Source organism: Thalassophryne amazonica, chromosome 8, assembly GCF_902500255.1.
Source record: "Thalassophryne amazonica chromosome 8, fThaAma1.1, whole genome shotgun sequence".
NCBI classification, from domain to species: Eukaryota; Metazoa; Chordata; class Actinopteri; order Batrachoidiformes; family Batrachoididae; genus Thalassophryne; species Thalassophryne amazonica.
The window spans coordinates 21,731,820-21,754,649 of NC_047110.1; the positions used below are offsets into that span (position 1 = coordinate 21,731,820).

Genomic DNA, 22,830 nt, shown 5'->3' on the forward strand with positions numbered 1-22,830 from the left:
ACTCTAAAATGTTAGGAATCATTGCCATTTTTAACGTATATTTTGACAGATATATCACTCTGTTATTATTGGCCCCCCAAAAAACCCATATCATTCTGGCTATACTGCATATGTACTGGACAAACCCACCATGATGTCACCCCAAGGTTTTCTGAAGAAAGGATTTGAAGATCAAATAGGGTGGCTCCAGATGTCACCATTTTGGTAGTGCTGGACTCTAACTCCCTGGCTGAGGAGATGGAGCATATGCAAGGCGGGCATGACCTAGGCAGGACAAATGAAGCTCAAACAAGTCTGACAAGGACATTGAAATGGATAAAATGGATTGAAATAACACGATGTGAACTGTGACTGGACAGGTAATAAAAATAAAAGGTCAAGTTTTATCTTGTTACCTGAAGAAAGCCGCACTGCCATGTGTACAGCATAAAATAGTAAGAAACACATTTTACATTCAGGTCAATACTATTTACATAAACAAGGAAAATACTCAGGGTCTAGAAACATTTGTTTGCATTTTTTTATAACATTAGGTCAAGATTCAAAATAACCTCTTTTTCCTTTATCCAAAAAAAAAAAAAAAAAACCCTTAAACTAAGTTCCTTTATTATGAAGTGAAAATAAATCTCAATAATATGATCTTAATTAAATTGGGAAATCAAAAGCACTGAGAGATCCACACACATATTTCAAATGATCAGGCATCTAAAGAAAATGTTACATGACGTCTAAAATGGTCAGGTTCCCGAAAAATAAAATAACTGAACTCATTTCTGTAAAAATTTACTGGACGAGTCATTCTCGATACTTTACTAATGCTCATACAAACATAGAGCGAAGTGATCAAAGGATCTAAAAATGTAAAACACTAACTCATAGACTGCTTAAGTACACACACACTTGAAATGTGCTATAAATGACCTTTTACTATTGTGTCTCCCTGTGTTAATAAAGACACAGCCGTGGTGGACTGGCCACATAGCTCTGTGATGTCACTATGAAAGACAGTATCAAACAAAAGTTTGTGGTTAATTTATCAGATATCGTATTTTTATCATTTATCAAAAAAGGTGTCATGATGATTTTAATGGTAACCGGGGTGGTGAAAAGGGGAGAGTTAGGAGAAGGATTCTAGGGGCTCATGATTGACAGGCGCCCAGAGAGGCCCCTAATACAATTATAATACTGACAAAATAATATGGGGGTGGCCCAGTAGGATTTCTTTTCATGGGGCCCAAAATCCCTGGTGGCGCCCCTGATGGTAACAATAATGTGTGACATTCAGGAAGCATTTTAACATCCAGTCATTTTTTATTCCATTTAAGGCTGATGGGGGCAAGCTGTCAGTCTATGTCTGTTAACTTTTTAAAGTTTATAATTCACCTAACATGCATGTCTTTGGAAGTTGGAGGAAGCTGGAGCACTCAGAGGGAACCCACGCAAACACGGGGACAACACCTAAATTCCACACAGAAAGGACTGGGTGGGAATAGCAGCGAACCTGGGACCGCGTAACTGTAAGGCAACACTGCAAACCACTAAGCCCCCTTGCTACCAAGCATTTTAACATTTATTTAACAATAATGTTTTTAATAATATTTATTAATAGCATTTTAACAAAGAGTACAGCTCTCTGTATAGGAACATCTAGATTTATGTGGATTCTAGTCTGACCACATTCTTGGTCAGAGGTATTTTTAGTCTCTTAATCTGATGTTTGGATGTATTTCTGGAAGTTTTCTGCTGTCCACTATCTTGAAAAATTTCAACAGCTATGCAGTGAATAGTGAGTCCTGCTGTCTGCTTATAAACGGGGAGGGGTAACAGTTTCACAGGGCAGAGCTCACATACATGTATACTAAATGTGCATGTGTGACCAGACTGAGAATCTAAACAGTGGACAGAAAAGCTCAGAGCACAGAGGGAGTGTCGTTTCATTCACTGTACAGGACACCATTAAGGCAGTCAATCTTTAGATAGAAAATAGTTGTTGTCAGCTACATTAATGCTTGAAAATGTTGGTCATACCATATACCTTTTCATATATATATATATATATATATATATATATATATATATATATATATATATATATATATATATATATATATATATATATATATATATATATCAGTCATCTTCAACCGCTTATTCCAGTTAAGGCTCGCGGGGGGCTGGAGCATAGACATATTTGTCAAGATTGTTGATGTGGAGAAGACTTGATTTCCCCTTTAGATTAAAGACAATATTTGCATGAATATGCCAGATTATTCTAAATTTAGATTTGATATAAAAAAAAAACCAAAATGTAACATCCCAGGGATCTGCGGACTTTTTACAGCCACCGCATCTACCCTCTCCAGCTGTGACTGTTTTTCTCTGAGAAAACTTGCATCACTCCTATTCAGCGGTGCTAACGTCTGTCTTCATCGCATCCACGAGAAAGCTGAGCTCATTGCACAGCGCCTCGTGGCGGAAAGCTATACGGATTTGTGCTACATTCGTCCTGCTGATGTCGTTGCCTTCTGGGCCATCCTGCAGGTAATTGGAACCAATGAAGTGTTTCTTCTCCTGTAGATGGGAAGATGAAAGAAGTGCTTAGTTTTGCTCACTCAACAAAATGACTTCATTTGCATTCATTTCTGGACAAATGATAAGTTCTCTTCTTAAATTTCAGATGTGCCAGTAATTCTGAGCAGGACTGTGTTGGAGATTATAAAGAAATGTTGGACTGGGGTGGTACCTGGTGTGAGAGTCCGCTCTGCAGCACGCTGTTCCTGGCGATCTCACACAGATCACACGTGCTCAGCTTCCATAACTGGGCTGCAATTGCATATTCCTCCATTAAAGCTTCCTGAAAGAAGAAAGTTTCACCTGTAACATATTTCCGTTTGTTGTTTTGGCAACGCCACAACTGTGTCTGAATCTATAACTCTTTGGGCCTAATTTGGAAGTGATATGTGCAAATATAAACCATATGTAGACCTTTTCCCACATATTAACTGGAATTTCTAAAGGCAATGAGTAATAAGGATGTGCACACCGCACACATACGTACGTAATTCAGAATAGGCAAGCACACCTTTTTCAAACAAAGTCAAACCTGATATGGACAAGTCGAAAAAGAAATACAAGGCCAAACAGAATTTAACAGAGACACAAAGAGGCCCATCCATCAATTTTCTATACCCTTTTACTCCAATTAAGGGTCATGGGGGGACTGGAGCCTATCTCAGCAGTCATGGGGCATGAGGTGGGGTACACCCTGGACAGGACGCCAGCCTATCGCAGGCCTCAGAGAGGTTATACAGTGCATCCGGAAAGTATTCACAGTGTTTCAGTTTTTCCACATTTTGTTATGTTACAGCCTTATTCCAAAATGGAGTAAATTAATTTTCCCCCCTCAAAATTCTACTCACAACACCCCATAATGACAATACGAATTTTTTTTCTTTGTAGTTTTTTTGAAAATTAATTAAAAATAAGAAATTGCATTTACATAAGTATTCACATCGTTTGCTCAATACTTTGTTGATGCATCTTTGGCAGCAATTACAGCCTCAAGTCTTCTTGAATATGATGTCACAAGCTTGGTGCACCTATCTTTTGGCAGTTTTGCTCATTCCTCTTTGCAGCATCTCTCAAGCTCCATCAGGTTGGATGGGGAGCGTCGGTGCACAGACATTTCCAGATCTCTCCAGAGATGTTCAATTGGATTCAGGTCTGGGCTCTGGCTGGGCCACTCAAGGACATTCACAGAGTTGTCCTGAAGCCACTCCTTTGATATCTTGGCTGTGTGCTTCGGATCATTGTCCTGCTGAAAGATGAACTGTCACGCCAGTCTGAAGTCAAGAGCGCTCTGGAGCAGGTTTTCCTCCAGGATGTCTCTGTACATTGATGCATTTATCTTTCCCTTAATTCTGACTAGTCTCCCAGTTCCTGTCAATGAAAAACATCCCCACAGCATGATGCTGTCACCACCATGCTTCACTGTAGGGATGGTGTCTGGTTTCATCCAAACATGACACCTGGCATTCACGCCAAAGAGTTCAGTCTGTCTCATCAGAACAGAGAATTTTGTTTCTCATGGTCTGAGAATCCTACAGGTGCCTTTTGGCAAACTCCAGCTGGGCTGCCATGTGCCTTTTACTAAGCCATGGTTTCCATCTGGCCATTCTACCATACAGGTCTGATTGGTGAATTGCTGCAGAGATGGTTGTCCTTCTGGAAGGTTCTCCTCTCTCCACAGAAGAATGCTGGAGCTCAGACAGAGTGACCATTGTGTTCTTGGTCACCTCACTGAATAAGGCCCTTCTCCCCCGATCACTCAGTTTAGACAGGCGGCCAGATGGAGGCCACTGTGCTCATTAGGACCTTCAAAGCAGCAAAAATGTTTCTGTACTCTTCCCCATATTTATGCCTCAAGACAATCCTGCGTCTGAGGTCTACAGACAATTCCTTTTACTTCATGCTTGGTTTGCGCTCTGACATGCACTGTCAACTGTGGGACCTTATATGTAGACAGGTGTGTGTCTTTCCAAATCATGTTCAATCAACTGAATTTACCCCAGGTGGACACCAGTTAAGCTGTAGAAATATCTCAAGGATGATAAGTGGAAATAGGATGCACCCAAGCTCAATTTTAAACTTCTTGGCAAAGACTGTGAATACTTAATTACATGTGATTTCTTACTTTTTAAAAAAAAAAAAAATTGTATTAAATTTGCAAAAATATCAAAGAAAGAAATCACATTGTCATTATGGGGTATTGTGTGTAGAATTTTGAGGAAAAAAATGAATTTAATTTAATTAGTGAGACCCCTGGTGCCATTACACCAGGATAAAAGTGAAAACCTCTTGGAAATTGAAAGATGAATCTAAGAGGTGACAGCATGCTTGTGAATGCCAGTAAAAAAAAAAAAAAAAACATACAGTCTTCCCATTCTTGGTACATGTAGATCAGGGGTGGGCAACTTGTTCCAGAAAGGGCCAAGAGGGTGCACCCTCTTGGCCCTTTCTGGAACAAGTTGCCCACCCCTGATGTAGATGATCTGAAACAAGAATTAAGAAGGTGATATAGAACCTAAAGTTCCACCTGTTGTTGAGGCTGCATTGGGTAATTATTAAAAATTAATTTGTTTTACTTTTCACAAATATCATCTGCAAAGTCAAAGTCATTAAACCTTTCCTTTCCAACAAAGGTACCTAAGAGGCTGGATTGGACAACTTTACACAGCACCCAGTCTGTGCAAGCAATGAACAAATATCGAAATAGTGAAAATTTACCAGAGCCAAACATCTTTACCTTGTTACAATATTTAATTTGCAGTTTAAAACCACAGAGTGACTGGCAATATTTTTGCTTGAAAAAACTGGTTGTCAAAGTAGTTGTTGATTAATTTTTCTGTTAATCAAGAAATAGTTTGAGCTTCATCTAAATACCATAATGAATGAAGTTGGAAACATTTGAGTATTTGCTGCTTATTGAAGGATTTCATCAAATTTACAAAGTGTCAACAATAGTTGTGAAACTTGTTAGAAATATTATTTCAAGCTGAAGGACCTCCACAAATTTGGCGATGATGCAGATAATTTTTATCACTTCAAAAATGTTTACGTTTGTGATGGGTGGTGATACAGTTAAAAACTTTGTTCAACATAGACGACTGGCTTGTTGGTTCTTTGGGTAGCATGTGGTGTCTTGCCGCTATGAGGAAGCCACATTTCACAGGCTTTGTTGTGGTTGTGGTATATTCTCACCTTGGTGTAGTGGAACTGCATGGGATCATCAGTGGAGAGAGACACACACAGGCCTTTATGGAGAAACTCCCGCAGTGGGTTTTTGGAGTACTCCAGGAACAGGCTGTTGTTGCTCAGTGGGGACATGGCGATGGGGACCTGTGCCAGGTAGTACAAGTACTGCAACACTGGACTCTAAGGAGGAGTCAACACCACAGTCTTGATGAACAGTTGGTGGGGAAACAGTAGTAGTCTTCTGTTGACTGAATAATAAAATACAACACTAATGCAATTTTTGTCTATTTGCTGTACTACAAGAGATATTAAAGGATTATTAACTGACTGTGAGGTCTGTACGGGGATATCAGACCGGTCTGATATCCCCGTACAGACCGAGCAAGTGAGGTTAATAATTGGTTTATTATATGGCTATTATATGTATAAACACAGAAATTTATAGTATTGCCCAAATGTGAAAGCTGCTGACGGCTCTTGGTTTGACTTGTTCGCTTCACCTCCATGAAGAATTTGCTAACAGATGGTCCGGTTGTTAGCTGGTAAGCTTTCACTGTGTTTTTTCAGATGCTGTTTAGATATTTATGGAGTACGTTCATGTCCAATTTGCTTTTTCTAATCGCGTTTTTACCTTCTGGTTTGTAAAAAAAAAAATATGTGTTTTGGACTGATTGTCATGGAAACCGGTCCAATATGGGAAAATATTCGACTGGTAATCAGCCAATCAGAGCGCGCGTTTCGTGGCAGCCATATAATAAAGGGACTTATCTTGACAATCCATAGTGCACAGTCTAAAGCGCACAGCAAAACTGCATTTAGACCACATCCAACTCTACTTTGATATTTACATTGTGCCTAATTTAAGCACAAAGTAAGACACAGGCCAAAAAGGTGTAGATTATAGGGTGTTGAAGTTAGAATAGTTGTGAAAAGTAATTCAATTAGTCAATAGGCTCCTTCAAATCCTCATCCAAACGTATGGAAACAATTTGCACGGTAAATGCAAGCCCCAACCAGTTCCAGCAGAAGACTGCCCCTCCCTGAGCCTGGTTCTGCTGGAGGTTTCTTCCTGTTAAAAGGGAGTTTTTCCTTCCCACTGTCGCCAAGTGCTTGCTCACAGGGGGTCGTTTTGACCGTTGGGGTTTTTCTGTAATTATTGTATGGCGTTTGCCTTACAATATAAAGCGCCTTGGGGCAACTGTTTGTTGTGATTTGGCGCTATATAAATAAAATAGATTTTTTTTTATTTTTTTTTTGATAAATGCAACGTAACACAAATGGGTTGAATAATCCATGTCACGTGACACACAAAGCACCAATCAAATGACAAGGATACAATCAGCCATTATATAAAATAAATTATCAACAACTGTCAGCTTCACCTACTGAGAGTTAAAAACACTTTTGGTATTGTGAGTTCAAGACCCCACCTTCTTGAGATTGAGGCCATGAGAGATGTTGTCTGCTGTGAGGAAAGCAGAGACCAGGTGGGTGATGGAGCCGGCTTCACCACAGTGAGGACGGAACTGGAAAGTGTTAAATCCTCGCTCCCTGGGGATAGATGAAATATTCAGGGACTACCTGAAGAAACAGTGCCCTATTAATGTTAAGATGATGTAAAACAAATAAAAAACAAATTAAGGCACCCGGTGCAGAATTTTGCATCTCCACAAGTCAGGTTCCTCTTAAGAAGCCATCTTCAAAAGATTCATGGTGCCACAAGCCACTGTCTAGACTATTATAGAAAATGTATGAAACCAAGACCCATGCAAACTAAACATAACTGAGAAAGGAGGCCTAAATTAACATCCAGGAAATAAATGTTTGCCCAAATGGCTAACAGAACCTCAGGACCACAATTAATGAACTGATGAAGGAGTTGGAGGCATCAGATAGAAAAGGGAAATTATCCCTCTTTATGACCTGAAACTCAACCAAGGATAATGCCATTATTCAAAAATTGCCATTAACAAAGGCTTGGCCTTCACCCTGGTGATCATGTGGAGAGGGACTTGCATGTGAGACTCATATGCACTAAATGTGCACAAGAAGTCAGTCCTGTTGTGGAACAAAAAACCTCAGACTACAGCACACAGCTGGAGTGTTGCTTCATGCTCTACACAGGAAATGTGTAGAGCATTACACATTTATTACATTACACCACAACATTTACATGGAAAGTAGTTGTGTGCTGCTAAAGGGACACTTTACTCATCAATGTTAACCCCTAAAATAAGAGATTATATTGAAACAGTGACATTTTAAATAAAAACAAGATTTGCAATAGATTAGCTTAATTTTTATGATTTTTAAAAAACTGACCAGCCTTCCATGTGCTACATGTATGAAGTCACAAGTGCTGATTTTGCACAGCCTGGTGTACATACATGTATAGATACTGCAGTAAAACACCTGAAAATCTTACAGTTAAATTATAATGTGACATCAGAAAGTAGCAAATGATATTTCTTGCTCTTATTTATGAATATTAGTCAAATCATTAGCCTATTTTTGAGATTTTGTAAGAAGATTTACTGATATCTCTATACATGTGTTTACATTCAACAGTGTGTTAAGAGCACTTGTGATGTCATAGCACTGGGGGAAACTTCATTTGAAAAATTCTTAAAAAAAAATAAATTCCAATAATTATCAGAAACTGTATTTCAATGTTGATACGATTGTTATCTTTATCTTTTAGAAACTGCTATTTTAATACGAGTGGAGTATCCCTTTAATGTTTAAATTTTCATTTATAGCACCTTTAAGGTAAGTTACAAACTGTTCAGTCTGTTTTTAACCAGACATTTGCAGTCATGCTCACTGCATTGTGTGATTAGTGTTTGTAACATGCTTTTCTATCAAAGCACGTGTTATAGCAATATTATTAGTAATCTGTTTTTCTTTCAAGCCATGTTTAAAGTGTAGACACCCTTTGAAAATTGAATCCCCTTATTTATTCACCCACCTCAGCCACAGGGAGGAATGAAGCATCTCAGAAGTACACAAACCACAGTTATTAAAGGTTTTTTTTTTTTTTCATTAAAAAAGCACAACCTGTTTATTTGATCCTATACCAACAAAACTGTTTAAGGACCTGTGGTCCACTTTTGGCCCGACTGTGCTGGAAATTATTAATCTTTCTTTGACTTCTGGATCTGTTCCTAAATGTTTCAAATCTGCAGTGATTAAACCATTACTTAAGAAACCTAATCTTGACCCTAGTGTATTGAAAAACTATCGGCCGATATCAAATCTATCATTTTGTTCTAAAATTCTGGAAAAAGTGGTGTCACGGCAGCTCATGGACTATCTTACTGAGAATAATCTCTTTGAGCCACTGCAGTCTGGATTTAGAAAATATCATTCCACAGAGACGGCTTTCACTAAAGTGGTGAATGATCTTCTGCTTATAATGGATTCGGACACCACTACGGTTCTGGTGCTGTTAGATCTCAGTGCTGCATTTGATACTGTGGATCAACATATTCTACTTGATAGGCTGGAAAATCACTTTGGGATTACTGGGAGTGCCTTTGCATGGCTGATGTCATACTTGACCAGTCATTCTCACTGTGTTTTGTACAGTAACACTACCTCTAACCTTAGTAACATGAAATCTGGGGTTCCACAGGGGTCCGTCTTAGGCCCCCTGCTTTTCTCCCTTTATATAGCACCCCTTGGGCACATATTGCGGCACATATTCACTGGCTTCCTGTCGCGGTGAGATCAGATTTTAAGGTTCTGCTACTAGTCCATAAAATTGTTCACGAACTGGCACCTCCCTACCTAGCTGACCTAATTAAACCTTACATACCGGCCCGGGCTTTGCGTTCTCAGGGTGCAGGGCTACTTTGTGTCCCTAGGGTGAATAAGAAGTCTGCAGGTCATAGAGCTTTCTCTTATCGTGCCCCTGCTCTGTGGAATGATCTCCCTGCATCACTTAAACAGTCAGATTCTGTGGAGATTTTCAAGTCCAGACTTAAGACGCACTTATTTTCCCTTTCGTATGGCTATACTGGTATACTTTTGTTTTACGTTTTTTACTCTTTTAATTAATTTTATTAGGAAACAGAGTGTGCCAGGGCCTCAACTTTACCGAAATTCTGGGTCTTTTAGTGAAGTTTAGGGCTAGTGGCTGGCGATCACCTTAGTATTTCTTCTGTTTTCTTGTTGTTTAATGCTGGCAAATTATACAGTATTTCTGGTCTTTCTGATGGCTGATTCTGTTTTTTTCCTCTCTGTTTAAGGTGCAGCTCCATCAAGAGATGGGAGTTGTATTTGTGCTGGCGACCCTCCTGTCCTGTGCACCAACAGCATTTCCTGTATATTTGTTTTGTGAATTGTTCTGTAATTTATGTCTGTAGCATGGCCCAAGCAGAGGGTCACCCCTTTGAGTCTGGTCTGCTTGAGGTTTCTTCCTCAGAGGGAGTTTTTCCTTACCACTGTTGCTCTGGTGGTTGTAAGGTTAGACCTTACTTGTGTGAAGCGCCTTGAGGCAACTCTGTTGTGATTTGGCGTTATATAAATGAAATTGAAAAACTATTGCCTTTATTTAGTTTTATTTACTGTTCAGCTTCATGGCCCACTGAGGTGCTATTACACATCTCTGTGTGTAGCATGTACTGTATGTGCCTTGTGATCCAGTCTTCTGAAAGACGTACTCTTTAAATTCAAGAAATGCATTACACGAGTATTTAGATCAGGTTTTGCGAATGCTTCCTGGTGCCAGATGATATGTACACGCCTGCTCTGTGCCTGACCACTCCCCATTTTTAGACAAATAGCCAGCACACAGGCAAACACAGGTACCAGGTGTGAAACCGTAACTGCATCAGGTGGAATCTACTGTAGAAATGATGCAAGCCTTGCTTAAAAACAAAAAGGGACGTACTTTCGAAGGTTGTTGAGCACCATGATGTTGGCATACATGTAGAAAAGATAATAGCTGTAGGGAGGGTTCTCGTCTGATGTCCACCCATCAGGTTTGGGGCTTTTGTAAGAGAACATGTGGTTGCTGTGTTTGGATTCATCATCCACGCTGTCAAAACCTGTCACCTACAGTGTGCATCAGGGAAAATGAAAAGTCAGCAAAGAAGACAACAACAACAAAACAACCCAGCTGCATTCTTCATATACAACTATGTAAGCTTTTACTGTGTAAAATGACATATGAGTGCATACAGTTACTGTATGTGATGCTCTCCAGTCCAAATCAGTTACCCATGAGACACTTGGCTGGATTTTTCAATAGGCCCAAGAAACAATTACTTATTCCAAAAAATACAGGATTAAATTATGGTGTTACATGTCATAATGCCTTAAAATAAATTCAGCAGTACGTACTGAAAATTATATGCTCAAGGACGTCTCAACATATACAGATTAGCCATAACAATGTATTTGCTGACAGATCAATCAATCAATCAACTTTTTTCTTATATAGCGCCAAATCACAACAAACAGTTGCCCCAAGGCGCTCCATATTGTAAGGCAAGGCCATACAATAATTATGAAAAACCCCAACGGTCAAAACGACCCCCTATGAGCAAGCACTTGGCGACAGTGGGAAGGAAAAACTCCCTTTTAACAGGAAGAAACCTCCAGCAGAACCAGGCTCAGGGAGGGGCAGTCTTCTGCTGAGACTGGTTGGGGCTGAGGGAAAAAACCAGGAAAAAGACATGCCGTGAAGGGGGGCAGAGATCGATCACTAATGATTAAATGCAGAGTGATGCATACGGAGCAAAAATAGAAAGAAACAGTGCATCATGGGAACCCCCCCACAATCTACGTCTAAAGCAGCATAACCAAGGGATGGTCCAGGGTCACCCGATCCAGCCCTAACTATAAGCCTTAGCGAAAAGGAAAGTTTTAAGCCTAATCTTAAAAGTAGAGAGGGTATCTGTCTCCCTGATCTGAATTGGGAGCTGGTTCCACAGGAGAGGAGCCTGAAAGCTGAAGGCTCTGCCTCCCATTCTACTCTTACAAACCCTAGGAACTACAAGTAAGCCCGCAGTCTGAGAGCGAAGCGCTCTAATGGGGTAATATGGTACTACGAGGTCCCTAAGATAAGATGGGACCTGATTATTCAAAACCTTATAAGTAGAAGAAGAATTTTAAATTCTATTCTAGAATTAACAGGAAGCCAATGAAGAGAGGCCAACACGGGTGAGATATGCTCTCTCCTGCTAGTCCCCGTCAGTACTCTAGCTGCAGCATTCTGAACCAACTGAAGGCTTTTTAGGGAACTTTTAGGACAACCTGATAATAATGAATTACAATAGTCCAGCCTAGAGGAAATAAATGCATGAATTAGTTTTTCAGCATCACTCTGAGACAAGACCTTTCTGATTTTAGAGATATTGCGTAAATGCAAAAAGGCAGTCCTACATATTTGTTTAATATGCGCTTTGAATGACATATCCTGATCAAAAATGACTCCAAGATTTCTCACAGTATTACTAGAGATCAGGGAAATGCCATCCAGAGTAACGATCTGGTTAGACACCATGCTTCTAAGATTTGTGGGGCCAAGTACAATAACTTCAGTTTTATCTGAGTTTAAAAGCAGGAAATTAGAGGTCATCCATGTCTTTATGTCTGTAAGACAATCCTGCAGTTTAGCTAATTGGTGTGTATCCTCTGGCTTCATGGATAGATAAAGCTGGGTATCATCTGCGTAACAATGAAAATTTAAGCAATACCGTCTAATAATACTGCCTAAGGGAAGCATGTATAAAGTGAATAAAATTGGTCCTAGCACAGAACCTTGTGGAACTCCATAATTAACTTTAGTCTGTGAAGAAGATTCACAGATGAATGGAATAACATTGATTATCTTGTTACCACGCCACCTGTCAGTGTATTAGAAGCAGGAAAAATGGAGACATTTAAAGTGACTTTGACAAGGGCCAAATTGTGATGACTAGATGACTAGGCCAATATATTTCCAAAACTGCAGCTTTTGTGGGGTGTGGGTGCAGTCTCTAGTTGTCCTACCAAAAGAACCTACTAAAAGTGGTAAAATTGGTGAAAGTGGAGACGGAGTCATGGGCAGCCAAAGCTTACTGATGCACATGGGGCATCATCATACGAAGGCTGGCTTGTATGGTTTGGATCAATAGATAAGCAGCTGTAGCTCAAATTGCTGAAAAAGTTGAAGCTGGTGCTGATACAAAGGTTTTGTAGACTCCATAGTTCGACGGACCAGTGCTGTTTTGTTTTTGTTTTGTTTTGTAAAAGGGGAACATACACGATATTAGGCAAGTGGTCACAATGTTATGGCTGATCAGTGTATGTGGACTTGATGGATAGGATTAGGACAGTCCAAACTTTACAGAACAAGACATTTTATTAAAGATCCATATCCTTTGGGAAATATCAGTAATATTTCTTTTTATATAATGGCTGAGTGGATCCTTGTCATTTGATTGGTGCTTCCTGTGTCATGTGACATGGATTATTTGTCCCATTTGTGTTGCATTGCATTCATGGAAATATGCAAATATGGTTCCATTTACCGTGCAAATTTGGTTCCATATGTTTCGTACCATTGCACTCTGCAAATGCCCCATGCACACACTAGTGGGGCAGCATTTAGCTAAACATGGCGGACTTGGTTTTGCTGACGGACGACGATTTGAACAAGCAAATTGACAGTGCTAATTCTTCTAACACACACAGACAAACAAACAAAACAAATCCACTATGCTATAAGCCGTCTGGAGGCATGAAGAGCTGTTAGGATGAAAACCAGGACAAATTTCTAACATGAGGACGTACAGAAAGTTTTTTTTTTTTTTTCATTTTGAAGTATCACAGACTATCTAACTCATCACTCACTCATCTTCAACCGCTTTTCTGGGTTCGGGCCACGGGGGCAACAGCTCCAGCATTGGACCCCAGACTTCCCTTTCCCGTGCCACAGTGACCACCTCTGACTGGGGGATCCCGAGGCATTCCCAGGCCAGTGTGGAGATGTAATCTCTCCACCTAGTCCTGGGTCTTCCCCGGGGTCTCCTCCCAGATGGACGTGCCTGGAACACCTCCCTTGGGAGGCACCAAGGAGGCATCCTTACCAGATGCCTGAACCACCTCAGCTGGCTCCTTTCAACACGAAGTAGCAGCGACTCTACTCCGAGCCTCCCATGAATGACCGAACTTCTCACCCTATCTCTAAGGGAGACACCAGCCACCCTCCTGAGGAAGCCCATTTCGGCCTCTTGTACCCGCGATCTAGTTCTTTCGGTCATGACCCAACACTCATGACCATAGGTGAGAGTAGGAACGAAGATTGACCAGTAGATCGAGAAGTTCGCCTTTTGGGTCAGCTCACTTTTCATCACAACAGTACGGTAGAGCGAATGCAATACCACGCCTGCTGTGCTGATTCTCCGGTCAATCTCACGCTCCATCTTCCCCTCACTCGTGAACAAGACACCAAGGTACTTGAACTCCTTCACTTGGGGCAAGGCCATATTCCCTACCTGGAGTAGGCAATCCATCAGCTTCCTGCTGAGAACCATGGCCTCAGATTTAGAGGTGCTGATCCTCATCCCAGCCGCTTCACACTCGGCTGCGAACCAATCCAGTGAGTCCTGGAGGTCACCAGCCAATGAAGCCAACAGGACCATATCATCTGCAAAAAGCAGTGATGAGACCCTGAGCCCACCAAACTGGAAACCCTCCTCCGCCCGACTACGCCTCAATATCCTGTCCATGAATATCACAAACAGGATTGGTGACAAGGCGCAGCCCTGGCGGAGGCCAACCTCCACCGGAAACGAGTCAGACTTACTGCCAAGCACCCAAACACAGCTCTCGCTTTGCGAGTACAGAGATTGGACGGCCCTGAGAAGAGACCCCCTCACTCCATATTCCTGCAGCACCTCCCACAGTATCTCCCATGGTACCCAATCATACGCCCTCTCCAAGTCCACAAAACACATGTAGACTGGGTGGGCATACTCCCAGGATCCTTGTGAGAGTAAAGAGCTGGTCGGTTGTTCCACGACCAGGATGGAACCCCCATTGTTCCTCTTCAATCAGAGGTTCGACTATCGGCCGAACCCTCCTTTCCAGCACCCTGGAAAGGAGGGTTCGGACTATCTAACTGTTGTCAAAGCACCACACCAAATTGTAAGTCCCTTTTCTGTTGTTTATAAATTAATATAATAGCAAATGACAAGGATCTATTTTAGTCATTATATAAAACAAATAATGAATGTTTTTACATTCTTTCAATGGAACGAATATTTAATTTGATGAAAGCTGGAATGTTCTATTCAACTTGGCTTCGCCTCGTTGAATAGAACATTCCATCTTTCACCTCATGAAATATTTGTACCATTGAACCCATAAACATTCATATTTGTGTAATAGTCTTTGCTTATTTTATTAAGCATTTGATGCAGTTGACCAGGCTACTTACTGGGACATCCTGAGAATTCATAGGACTCCCAGTAACTGAGCATAGCCAGCTTATACAGAGGAAATGTGAGTGCTTTGGGTGTGTGTGTGTGTTGGGGGGATCTCTGACTTCTTCCCACTGAATTCTGGCATTCTTCAGGGACATGTTCTGGCTCCTACTTGTTCAGTGCTTGCATGGGCAGGGTGCTGTGTAAGGCCATGCAATCAAGGGTTTTAGGTACCCTTTTTCAGCTAGGAAAGGTTTCATGACTTTGACTTTATCGATGATCTCTGTGGACTCGAAGAATACCCTATTTGAGTCACGAGAAGCTGAGTGAGGAGTTGGATTGTCTGTGAGCAATTGTTATTCAAAAGTTATTCAAAAATGAATTTTGACTTTCATGTTTCTGGGACTTTGGCTTTTGAGACTGAGATGCTTGGGAAGCGATATAAGGTCAGGGAACAGTTCGGTGATATCAAAACCTTTGGAAGAGAACAAAGGCCCACGTTTTTAGGGTCCTCATGCTTCCGGTGTTACTATATGGTTAATAGACATGGGCATTAACCACTGATGACTTCTTCAATGAGTTGATGTCTTTGGTATTAGGTCAATTTGGCAGAGTAACTTGATATCAAACGGATGGTTACTAAGGGATACAAAATGGGAGTATCATGTCCATTGTGAAGGAACATCAGCTACAACATTTTAGCCATTCAACATGTTTCTCTGGGCATGATTCATCATGCAAGTGCCTCAATGTTGAGGACCCCAGCAACAAGAAAAGGTCAAGCAGACACATACTTTATCTTCCTGGTTGTGACAGATACAGAACTACTTTTGGAAGGTGGGAATGGACTCTTTTTCTGCGTGGGTGGTTGCCAAGAAGGACTCAGAGTGGTTCCATTGTGCTTTGGATGTGATGATATGCAACACCTGAGCATGCTCCAAGACCTGACTTGACCATATTTGCCCTCGAAAGTCCCATCATTTTGCAAAACCTTGCATATTTGCTCCTTGTTTTGAACTGTTGTAAGAAGTACATTTTAGTGCAGTTTTTATGTAGAAGCTTAACCTTATTACATCCACCAACGTAATAAAATCATTGGCGTTTATTTGTTTATTTATTTGTCTGTCTGTCTGTTAGCAAGATTGTGTCAAAATTGCTGCACGGATTTTGACAAAATTTTCACCACATATAGATATTAGACCATGAAAGACTCCATTACATTTTGGAGGTGATTTGGATCTGGATTCTGGATGAAGTTTCACTTTATATAGGCTTTGACTGTTAGCAGGATTACGTCAAAACTACTGCACGGATTCTCACCAAATTTGCACCACAGATAGATACTAGGCCACGGAAGACTCCCCTGAATTTTAGAGGTGATCTGGGTCCGGGTTGTCGGATGTCAGAAATCTCCAGTTGTTTCTCAAATGCAGTACCTCTAATTTTTAAAGCCTGAGACATGTTTGATGTAGTGGTATTAGGAAATGCAATCTAAAAATACCAGATCAGATTAGAAAAATGTGGCTGTCATCACTATGATCACATCACTATCATGTCCTGTCACAACAATTTCTAGGTACAACAAATGGAAATGTTTGTTTTTAGCAATTACAACAGAAGATACTTACAACAATTCCATAAAAGCACTTACATATTTTAAGAACACATGTATTGCTTTGTTTTTTTGCGGGTTGACTGTAGCCTCAAAGAGGGGCAGGAAAATGTTCTCCAGCATCTTATCAAAGTTTGGTAGTATTTTCTTCAATTTGAAAATGTCACTGCAAAACAAAAGGGACTTAAATCTAAGAATGTACATTAACAAACAACACAAATATTCACCACGTTTTTCCAAACTGAAGCCATAATCAGAAGTAAAATAAATCAATTGATGGCACTATGTATTTTATGAAAAGCCTTAAAACTGACATGTTTTGAACCAAATATTCTGCCAATACTGACATCACAATTTATCCAGTCACAACTTCTAAAAGGACGAGTTAAGATGCAAAACTGAAATTCAGCCTTCTATGTTTAGACATAATGAAAGGATTCTGTTGTATTTCATAAGAAAAACCTAAGATGGATTAATGCGTTATTAGTGACCTGGTAATGTCCTAGTTACAATAAACCAGTGGTTCCCAAAGTAAGAACATATTCTTGTCTGCAGAAAAGGTCTGTGAACAACTGCATTAAACTGATAAGAATACATTCATTCATTCATTCATTCATTCATTCATTCATTTTCTTTCACTTATCCAGGTCCCGTTCGCGGTGGCTGTAGAACAAGCAGCTCATCCCACACTTCCCTATCTTTGGCCAAATTCTCTAACTCTTCCTGGTGGATCCCAAGACATTCCCAAGCCATCTGGGAAATACAATGTCTCTAGCATGTCTTGGAGCCTCCTCCCAGTTATTGATGAGAACTGTTTATTTTTGGAATGTTTGATTTGGCTCTGCAGTAGAATGGCATCCTGTCCAGAGTGCATGAGCGCAATTTGGTGGTGGATAGGGGGGACATGTCCCCCCCACCCTTTCAAACAGGGGGGACAGAATATGGTATGTCCCCTCCACCTTCTGACATATACGAGGTCTATTAGATAATAAACCGACCCTTTTATTTTTTTTTTAACTATATGGATTTGAATGACATGCGATTACACCAATCATGCTTGAACCCTCGTGCACATGCGTGAGTTTTTTCACGCGTGTCGGTGACGTAATTTCCCTGTGGGCAGGCCTTGAGTGAGATGTGGTCCCGCCCTCTCGGCTGAATTCCTTTGTTTCACACGCTGCTCGAGACGGCACGCGTTGCTTTATCAACATTTTTTCTGGACCTGTGAGGAATATCCGAGTGGACACTATTCGAGAAATTAAGATGGTTTTCGGTGAAAAGTTTAAGGGCTGATGAGAGATTATGGGGTGTTTCTGTCGGTGTAAGGACTTCCCACAGAGCAGGACGTCGTGCAGCGCTTCCAGGCGCCGTCGTCTGCCTGTTTCGACCTGAAAACATCCTAATTTAAGGCTTAATTCACCCAGGACGTCGTGAGAGAACAGAGAAGATTCAGAAGAGGCCGGCATGAGGACTTTATGCGGACATTCCACTGTTTAAGGACATTTTTTAATGAAAGACGTGCGCGCAAATTCGCCGAGTCGTTTCCGTGACAACTCGGCAAATCTGTGTGCGCCGTGACAGGAAAAACACCTCCGTGTTGAAAACCATTTGTAAAATTCAGGCGGCTTTTGATGGCTTTCAACAAGTGAGTAACTGAGAAATTGTTTAACAGCTTGGGCATGTTCCAACTTGCCCGTTAAGGTTTCCAACTGAGGTGTTTTTCCTGTCACGACCCCCCGCGGTCGGGTCCGGCCCGACATGCGACTCTGCCCGCACGTTCTTTCATTACAAAATGTCCGTTAACAATGGAATGTCCGAATAAACTCCTCATGCCGACTTCTTCTGAAAGTTTTCTGTTCTCTGACGACTTCCTGGATCAACAGAGCCTGAAATGTGGAAGTTTTCAACTTGAAACAGCGAGACGCTGCCGCCTCGAAGCGCAGATCGCCGCCAGGCGCCGTGGGCCGTCCTTACGGCGACACTACCAGACCAAAATCTCTCATCAGCCGTTAAAATTTTTACCAAAAACCAGCTGAATTTATTGAATGGTGTCCACTCAGTTGTGCCTTACAGTTTTGAAAAAAATTTGATCAAACAAAGCAGCAGTCTCTGAGCCATTCCTAAACAATGAAAAAACGACGAGAGGGTGAGCGACTCCTCACTCAAAGACTGCCCACAGGCGAATGACGTAACCGACAGGTGTGAAAAAACACTCGCATGCCCACGAGGGTTCAAGCATGTCTGATGTAATCACACGTGATTCAAATCCATATGGTTTTTGAAAAAAATAATAAGGTCGGATACTTTTCTAATAGACCTCGTATGTGTGTACTTGAAACATGCTATGTCAGTCTTATGTGCAAAATCATGTCACAATAGTATCTTTGTTTCTGCAAGTTTGTATTTTTAGCAGTATTGACTTGTTTACAACCTGTTTCTTGTTTGTCACATTCGGAATTTTCTGGGACTGCATTTGCCCAGATTTGAAACCAAAAATAGTTGCCTCTAGGGACTAGTGTCTACACATATGCTAATTTACTAAATTCTGAAAGTTAGAAAGGGAAATAAGAAAAGCTATCTGGGACCTCAGAAAGCCCATCTGCAATTATTGCTTGATCTCCAAAATCAGTCTATGCAAGTGAAATTATGTTCAGTATGAGTGTTGCCATTAGTGCCACTTCGAAAATTAAATTCATGATAAGTAATTTATCCTAAACTTATGATCTGTTGTTTTTTCAAACTTATGCAAAAACAAATCTTTTGAAAAAAATACAGTATGTGATAGTTAATAATTATTAAGAGCCTGTTCTTTCATATTTCTGAATACATTTTACCATATTGCAGTTGTTTTTTAATGAAAACTCAACCTATCATTCTTTTTGAGTTCTACACATGTGGTGATACCTTATTTACACCAGGATGTTAATAAAATCAATGCTGGCTATTCTCAGAATAAAGTACTTATATCCACAGTTTCAAATTGTATAAATCAAATGGTGTCCACTTTATGGTCTTCTCAAAACATTAAAATTACTGTTCTGGATGCTCAGAATGCATCTGAGGTCATCTAGAAACCGTTGGCTTCTGGGAGCCTAAAGCTGCCCCCAGACCCCTGGCCTATGGGCTTCAGCCATGTGGGCCTCACACTTTGTCCTCCCCAATTTCTACAACCCCTGGCAAAAATTATGGAATCACCGGCCACTGAGGATGTTCATTCTGTTGTTTAATTTTGTAGAAAAAAAGCAGATCACAGACATGACACAAAACTAAAGTAATTTCAAATGGCAACTTTCTGGCTTTAAGAAACACTATAAGAAATCAGGAAAAAAAAATTGTGGCAGTCAGTAACAGTTACTTTTTTAGACCAAGCAGAGGAAAAAAATATGGACTCACTCAATTCTGAGGAATAAATTATGGAATCACCCTGTAAATTTCCATCCCCAAAACTAACACCTGCATCAAATCACATCTGCTCGTTGACATTTACCCTATGTCATGAAATTGACCCTATGTGTCTTTGTGCAAGGAATGTTTTCACAGTTTTTGCTCTATGGCAAGATGCATTATCATCTTGAAAAATGATTTCATCATCCCCAAACATCAGAAAAGTGTCCAAAATATCAACGTAAACTTGTGCATTTATTGATGATGTAATGACAGCCATCTCCCCAGTGCCTTTACCTGACATGCAGCCCCATATCATCAATGACTGTGGAAATTTACATGTTCTCTTCAGGCAGTCATCTTTATAAATCTCATTGGAACGGCACCAAACAAAAGTTCCAGCATCATCACCTTGCCCAATGCAGATTCGACGTTCAACACTGAATATGGCTTTCATCCAGTCATCCACAGTCCACAATTGCTTTTCCTTAGCCCATTGTAACCTTGTTTTTTCTGTTTAGGTGTTAATGATGGCTTTTGTGTAGCTTTTCTGTATGTAAATCCCATTTCCTTTAGGCGGTTTCTTACAGTTCGGTCACAGACGTTGACTCCAGTTTCCTCCCATTCGTTCCTCATTTGTTTTGTTGTGCATTTTCGATTTTTGAGACATATTGCTTTAAGTTTTCTGTGTTGACGCTTTGATGTCTTCCTTGGTCTACCAGTATGTTTGCCTTTAACAACCTTCCCATGTTGTTTGTATTTGGTCCAGAGTTTAGACACAGCTGACTGTGAACAACCAACATCTTTTGCAACATTGTGTGATGATTTACCCTCTTTTAAGACTTTGATAATCCTCTCCTTTGTTTCAATTGACATCTCTCGTGTTGGAGCCATGATTCATGTCAGTCCACTTGGTGCAACAGCTCTCCAAGGTGTGATCACTCCTTTTTAGATGCAGACTAACAAGGAGATGTGATTTGATGCAGGTGTTAGTTTTGGGGATGAAAATTTACAGGGTGATTCCATATTTTTTTCCTCAGAATTGAGTGAGTCCATATTTTTTTCCCTCTGCTTGGTCTAAAAAAGTAACCGTTACTGACTGCCACAATTTTTTTTCCTGATTTCTTATAGTGTTTCTTAAAGCCAGAAAGTTGCCATTTGAAATGACTTTAGTTTTGTGTCATGTCTGTGATCTGCTTTTTTTCTACAAAATTAAACAACTGAATGAACATCCTCCGAGGCCGGTGAGTCCATAATTTTTGCCAGCGGTTGTAGTTCTAAATTGCGCCCTTGCCAGGGTGTACTGTGTATTCTCACCCTATGACTGTGATTGGGGATTTGGGGGTGGGACTGGAGCCATAGAAAATGAATGGATGAATGAATGTTTTGTCTGGTTATGAATTTTCAAGCTCCAACCATTGAGTTGTGTTAATGGAATTATATTTGAATGAGAATAATCCGCCAAATGCTTCATCAACATTTGCACTGAAGATAGAGTCACAGCATTTAAAATATGTTTGCAAGTAGTCGCTGTCATATTTTAAAATTTTCTTGAGATATTAAACACACAGAAGATTGTTTTTACATACGTATGTGTCTGATGTCTGATTTCATTACCACTTACTAGATTCTGGGAATTTGAATTATCCATCTCATGTTGGGTGAGTGGACCTGTTGTTCGATAAACCAGGTCGCGAGACTTTCCCACTCGCTGGGAGAGCGGCCATAGATTGACAGACGAGGCTCAGTATACTGGTACTTACTCTCCTCCAGCTCATGAGCCACTTCCTGAAATAGAACAAACAAACAAAAAGCCCCACAGGAAGCAAGTGATGCTTCACGATAAAGCAGAAATGAAAGCTGGCGATGTTGTCGTAAATGTTCTCTAACGCAGAGATGGCTGTTGTCTTTGTCACCAAGTAGGCAGTAACAGATATTTAGTTTTAAAGATATTTTTAGTATTTTAAGCATGTTTATAAGATAGTGCTTTAAAGCTACATATGAAAGCATAGTTTGATGGAACAAAATGCTTTTGTGTTTGGGGTCATTGTCATGCTGGAAGACCCAGCCATGACCCATTTTCAATGCTCTTACTGAGGGAAGGAGGTTGTTTCCCAAAATCTCGCAATACCCTGTCCCCTTTGCAGAAGCGCACCCCCAGAGTATGATGTTTCCACCCCCATGCTTCACGGTTGGGATGGTTTTCTTGGGGTTGTTCTCATCCTCTAAACATGGTAAGTGGAGTTGATTCCAAAAAGCTCTATTCTGGTCTCATCTGACCACATGGCCTTCTCCCATGCCTCCTCTGGATCATCCAGATGGTCACTGGTGAACTTCAAACGGGCCTGGACATGTGCTGGCTTGAGCAGGGGGACCTTGCTGCCCTGCAGGATTTTAAACCATAACAGCATCATGTGTTACTAATGTAATCTTTGTGACTGTGGTCCCAGCTCTCTTCAGGTCATTGCCAGGTCCTACTGTGTAGTTCTGAGCTTTCTCAGAATCATCCTTACCCCACAAAGTGAGAATCCCAGACCGAGGGAGATCTTGTGTTTCTTCCACTTTCTAATAAATAATCATAACAGTTGTTGTCTTCTACCAAGCTGCTTGCCGGTTGTCCTGTACTCCATCCTGGCCTTGTGCAGGTCTACAGTTTTGTCCCTG

General features: G+C 40.7%; 1 protein-coding gene across 3 annotated transcripts in view; it reads right to left on the bottom strand.

Moving 5' to 3' along the window:
- Positions 1 to 2,380: 2,380 nt before the first annotated feature.
- The window catches only part of ampd3b (adenosine monophosphate deaminase 3b), a 67,527-nt gene continuing 47,077 nt past the window's right edge, over positions 2,381 to 22,830 (bottom strand). For all 3 annotated transcript variants that reach the window (XM_034175849.1, XM_034175847.1, XM_034175850.1), the window contains 7 exons: positions 21,791 to 21,954; positions 16,822 to 16,948; positions 10,649 to 10,812; positions 7,185 to 7,305; positions 5,761 to 5,934; positions 2,744 to 2,854; positions 2,381 to 2,571 (listed from right to left, as the gene is read on the bottom strand). In XM_034175849.1, coding sequence (XP_034031740.1) covers positions 2,401 to 2,571; positions 2,744 to 2,854; positions 5,761 to 5,934; positions 7,185 to 7,305; positions 10,649 to 10,812; positions 16,822 to 16,948; positions 21,791 to 21,954 — 1,032 coding nt within the window. In that variant the 3' untranslated portion in view covers positions 2,381 to 2,400. The remainder of the gene's footprint in view (positions 2,572 to 2,743; positions 2,855 to 5,760; positions 5,935 to 7,184; positions 7,306 to 10,648; positions 10,813 to 16,821; positions 16,949 to 21,790; positions 21,955 to 22,830) is intronic.